Here is a 5,570-nt window from a genome sequence, read left to right on the forward strand (position 1 = left end):
TGAAGAAGTTTTCCTCTTCACCCCCACCCTCCTCTAGCTTATCTCTCCACGCTTCAGGCTCTCTGCCTTTATTCCTGATGAAGGGCTTTTGCCCGAAACGTCGATTTTGCCTGTCCTCGGATGCTGCCTGAATTGCTGTGCTCTTCCAGCACCACTGATCCAGAATCCAGCACCTCATTGTTTACTGCAAGCTTTTATCTGGTCAAAGTCATGCTAGCTGAGCCTTTGTCACACAACCCAAAACTTAACTCTTTCCCTACCTGAAGTGCAACACCTTACACTTACCTGGATTAAACTCCATCTGCCATTTCTCTGCCCAGATCTACAACTGATCTATATGCTGCTGTATATTTTTTTTGGAAAAATTCCACACTATCCACTGATCTTTGTAAGATTGTTACAATTTGTAAAGTTAATCACACAACACTAGGTTATAGTCCAACAGGTTTATTTGGAGGCACTAGCTTTTGAGGTGCTGCTTCTTCATCCGGTGGTTGTGAAGCAGGACCATAAGAAACAGAATTTATAGGAAAAGATTACAGTGAAAAGACTACAGTGAAATCTTGAACAAACCTAGATTAAGTCTTTAATCTTTTAGAATGGATTTGCTGTTTTTGGTTCTTTAATATGTAGATCCCTAACTATTTCTAAGTAACATTCTCAAGATAATTTAAGGTTTTCATTCAAAAGGTGTCAGACAATGCATTAAAGGTGTGAGGTTACAGTCTGTCTGTTTGTATCCCAATTTGAGTCAGACTGGTTCTATTTCCTAAGTGGAATTTACAAAATATTGTAGGGATTGACTGCTTGCAGGTTCTGCATTTTTTGAGCAAAACAGAATGTATCTGCAAGTACAAATTCACTCCATAAACCTATACATGTGTGCATATGCAGGAGAGAGTGTGTGTGTGTGCATGTGAGAGAGTGAGTGTTTGCGTGTGTGCAAGCTTGGTAAAATGTGTGATGGGGTATAAGTGTGCGTGCGTGCGTGTGTGTGCGCGCGTGCGCGCGCAGGTATGAAAAAGGGTGCATGTGTGGGTGGCACGGTGGCACAGTGCTTAGCACTGCTGTCTCACAGCACCAGAGACCTGGGTTCAATTCCCGCCTCAGGCAACTGTCTGTGTGGAGTTTGCACATTCTCCCCGTGTCTGCGTGGGTTTCCTCCGGGTGCTCCGGTTTCCTTCCACAGTCCAAAAAATGTGCAGTTTAGGTGAATTGGCCATGCTAAATTGCCCATAGTGTTAGGTGAAGGGGTAAATGTAGGGGAATGGGTCTGGATGGGTTGCTCTTTGGAGGGTCGGTGTGAACTTGTTGGGCCGAAGGGCCTGTTTTCACACTAAGTAATCTGATCTAAAAACAGTGGTGTCACCTGGAGTGTGACATGAACCCAAGGTCCCATTTGAGACTATCATCATGGGTACTGAACATGGCTATCAGCCTTTGCTTGCCTGTTCCGAAGTTCGCCTTGGAGGATGATCACCTGAAGAAGGTCTGAGGCCGAATGTCCCTGGCTGTTGAAGTGTTCCCTGACTGGTATTTCTATTTACAGAAATACATTTGCAGATAGATTCTATTTTGTTCAAAAATGCAGAACCTGCAAGCAGTCAATACAGGTAATATTTCGTAAATTATACTTTGAAATAGGACCAGTCTGACTCCAGATTGGGATACATACAGACTGTAAACTCACAATTTTAAGGTATTGTCTGAGCTGAGATGTCTCCTTTTGTTATAAAACCATAAGTCATCTTGAGAATGTGACCTTTGAAGAAGTTCTGGCATTTACATATTAAAGAACTAAAACCAGCAAACCCACTCTAAAAGGTGCAAAACATAACCATCTAGGTTTGTTCAATATATCATTTCAGCTGCATGAGACTGTAATCTTTTGCTATAAATTCTGTGTGTTATGATTCTGCTTCACAACCACCTGATGAAGGAGCAGCTCTCCAAAAGCTAGTGCTGTTGGACTATAACCTGGTGTTGTGTGAATTTTAACTCTATCCACCCCAGTCCAACACTGGCTCCTCCAAATCATACAATTTGTAAAGTTCTGAATGGCCTTGACAAGGTGGAATGCATATTTACTCGTGTGGAAAATTCCACAGCTAGGAGATACTTCTTTAAAATTAGTGATTGCTAAGATGAAGGAAATTTATTTTTTTTGAAGGTTTTGCGACTTTGGAACTTTCTGCCTCACAATGTGGTGGAAACAGGGAGATTAAATATTTTAAAGATAACAGTGGATAGTTTTTCATCAGGCAAGGGAATCAAAATTTATCTGGGGAAAGGTGGGAATGGTATTTGGATCAGAGAGACCAACTGTGACCTTATTGGAAGGCAAGTGGCATGAATGGCTGATTTCTGCTCTTAATTCATATTGTTCATTCAATTCTTGGTGTCACACATTAGGAATGATATCAAGGCTTTTGCTGGGGTGCAGAAGAGATTTACCAGAATTGTTGAGGGCTTTCATTTGGTTAGAGAGACTAGAGAAGTTTGTTTCTCTTAGGAAGACAAGGTAAAGAAGAAATTCGATAAGTCTTCAAAATGAAGAAGGAGAGTAAATGAGGACAAACTACTTCTACTAGCAGAAAGGTTAGAAACAAAGGGCTGAGGAGTGGCAGATAGACTTAAATTGAGATACGTGTGAGGTGTTGCATTTTGATCAAACAAGCCAAGGCAGGACTTGAACAGTTGGTACCTTGTGGAATATTTTTGAACTAAGAGACCTAGGATTCAGGTATATAGTTCCTTGAAAGTGGCATCACAGGTAGACAGGGACGTTTGGCACACTTGCCTTCATTGGTCAGAGCATTGAGTAGAGGAGTTGTGATATCATGTTGCAGTTTTATAGGACATTGAGGCCAATTTTGGAGTACTGAATACAGTTCTGGTTGCCCTGCTATAGGAAGGGCATAATTAAATTGGAACGGGTACAGAAAAGATTTACAAGAATGTTACTGGCACTGGAGGGTTTGACTTATAAGGAGAAGTTGGATCGACTGGAACATTTTTCCTTGGAACATAGGAGGTTGAAGGATGACCTTTATAGAAGTCTGTAAAGTGGAGCTTGAACCTACAGCCTTCTGATTCAGAGGCAAGAGTGCTGCCACCGAAACACAGCTGACATCACAATATTATAATTTGCTGATCCATTATGTAATGTCTAACTTTATTTGTACTGATGTAGAGTCAGAACCTAGTAGCAAATGTTTACTTGCATCTTGGCTTCATTGACATTTGAGCCCTGTTGTAGCAAATCATAAACCTGGGACTGTCAGGGTCAACTAGATCCTGTGGGAAACCGAATTAAGTATATTGTTTGAATTTAATGATTAAGTTAATGTCCAAGTGAAGGCCACTATGATGATGGGAAACTCTGAGCAGTTGGCTGGGCTAAAGCATTTACATTATAGAAATATTTTCACTGATTTATATTTTGAGTAAAAGCTCTCATTGTACATCACCTGATGAGATTAGTTGAAGATTAATGTAAGTGTTTCCTGCAAAATTCTTCTGAATTTAAATTCAAAAATCAACAAGTGTTGCTTTCAAATTTGAGGCCTAGTTTTAAATCAAGCCCAGACAGAAGAATGAAAAATCTCCTTATCTGGCTATGGAATACAATGAAGGTTGTAAATTGCAACACTATAATCTCTCTTAACTCTGCAATGCAAGAAACAGAAATTAGATGTTGAGTCAATCTAAGACTCAATTCCTGGTACCCAACTCTGAGGATAAGTTACTATTGAGTTTGTGAATGGTGGAGAGAGGTAAAGAATGAATGAAAATACACATTTTAAAATGGAGGGAAAATGAAATGACTAAACTGATCATAGTTGTCTTAAGGCAGGTCTTGAACAAGGCAACTTTTCTCTTTACTGAGTTCCAGTTTATGGGAATAGAAGCTAATGCCATCTGATGATCTAAGCTCATTATTGTCTGAATTTACGTGGACCCCACATGTCAAATGCGTAATGTGTGTTTTTGTTTTTTTTACAGCATCTGAGGAGAAGGAGATTGTGAAGGGTCAATTTCTGAAAATAATGGATGCATATGGCTGTCTGGGAGTACTTTGTATAAAGAATGGTAAGTGGATAGGTGATCTTATGGAACCTAATGGAGCAGAATTGGTCAAAATTAGAATTTTGTCAGGTTTAGCAAGAATCTTATCAGATTTAGAAAAAAAAGTCTGCATCCTGACAAGTTATAGAAGTTGAGCACTTTGGTGTGATATTCTATCAAATTAATTTGAATTTGAAGTGCACATTGAGTTGGGATTTTTTGCACTGACATGTTTTCATTTTTATTCCTTGCTCAGTTACCATTTGTATAATTTTGAAAATTCTGTCATTTCTTACCACTGCAATGTGAAGAATTGGGCCATTGTATAACACAAAGGATGTAATTCAGCCCATTGTTCTTGTGCCAGCTCTTTGAAAGAACTAAAAATGAGTCCCAGTCTTCCTCAAAATCCTGAAAGCTTTAAATATAAATCCAATCCCTTTTTAAGGTCACAATTGAATTTGCTTCCAGTGCCCTTTTGCATAGCACATGGTAAGACATTGCATAAACCGAATTCCCCTCATTCATCCTGGTTCTTTTGCTAATTATTTAAGATGTATTCCCTTTGGTTACTGATCTTCCTACAATTGGAAGCAATTTCCTACTTCTTAAATTTCTACATTATTTTTAACTGTTTATTACATTTTTTCCTTCTTGATATGGAGAAGAATTCCATTTTCTTTAGACTCTCAACATATAATGAGTATTTTTCATCAGTTGTTGAAGAGAATCCTGAGGGACAGGATGTACATGTATTTGGAAAGGCAAGGACTGATTAGGATAGTCAACATGGCTTTATGCGTGGGAAATCATGTCTCACAAATTTGACTGAGTTTTTTGAAGAAGTAACAAAGAGGATTGGTGAGGGCAGAGTGGTGGACATGGTCTGTATGGATTTCAGTAAGGCATACGACAAGGTTCCCCATGGGAGACTGGTTATCAAGGTTGGATCTCATGGAATACAGGGAGAACTAGCCATTTGGATACAGAACTGGCTCAAAGGTAGAAGACAGAGGATTGTGGTAAGGGTTGTTTTTCAGACTGGAGGCCTGTGACCAGCGGAGTGCCACGAGGATCGGTGCTGGGTTCACTATTTTTCGTCATTTATATAAATGATTTGGATGTGAGCATAAGAGGTATAGTTAGTAAGTTTGCAGATGACAGCAAAATTGGATGTGTAGTGAACAGCGAAGAAAGTTACTTCAGAGTATAACGAGATTAGATTAGATTACTTACAGCGTGGAAACAGGCCCTTCGGCCCAACAAGTCCACATCGCCCTGCCGAAGCGCAACCCACCCATACCCCTACATTTACCCCGTACCTAACACTACGGGCAATTTAGCATGGCCAATTCACCTGACCTGCACATCTTTGGACTGTGGGAGGAAACCGGAGCACCTGGAGGAAACTCACGCAGACACTGGGAGAACGTGCAAACTCCACACAGTCAGTCGCCTGAGGCGGGAATTGAACCCGGGTCTCTGGCGCAGTGAGGCAGCAG

The 5,570-nt window shown here is 40.3% G+C and overlaps 1 protein-coding gene across 1 annotated transcript in view; it reads left to right on the forward strand.

Annotated features, from left to right (window-relative positions):
- The window catches only part of LOC122553185 (synaptojanin-2-like), a 203,395-nt gene that overhangs the window by 31,083 nt on the left and 166,742 nt on the right, over positions 1-5,570 (forward strand). Inside the window, exon 2 of the mRNA XM_043696773.1 lies at positions 4,006-4,092. Coding sequence (XP_043552708.1) covers positions 4,006-4,092 — 87 coding nt within the window. The remainder of the gene's footprint in view (positions 1-4,005; positions 4,093-5,570) is intronic.

Source organism: Chiloscyllium plagiosum, chromosome 9, assembly GCF_004010195.1.
Source record: "Chiloscyllium plagiosum isolate BGI_BamShark_2017 chromosome 9, ASM401019v2, whole genome shotgun sequence".
NCBI classification, from domain to species: Eukaryota; Metazoa; Chordata; class Chondrichthyes; order Orectolobiformes; family Hemiscylliidae; genus Chiloscyllium; species Chiloscyllium plagiosum.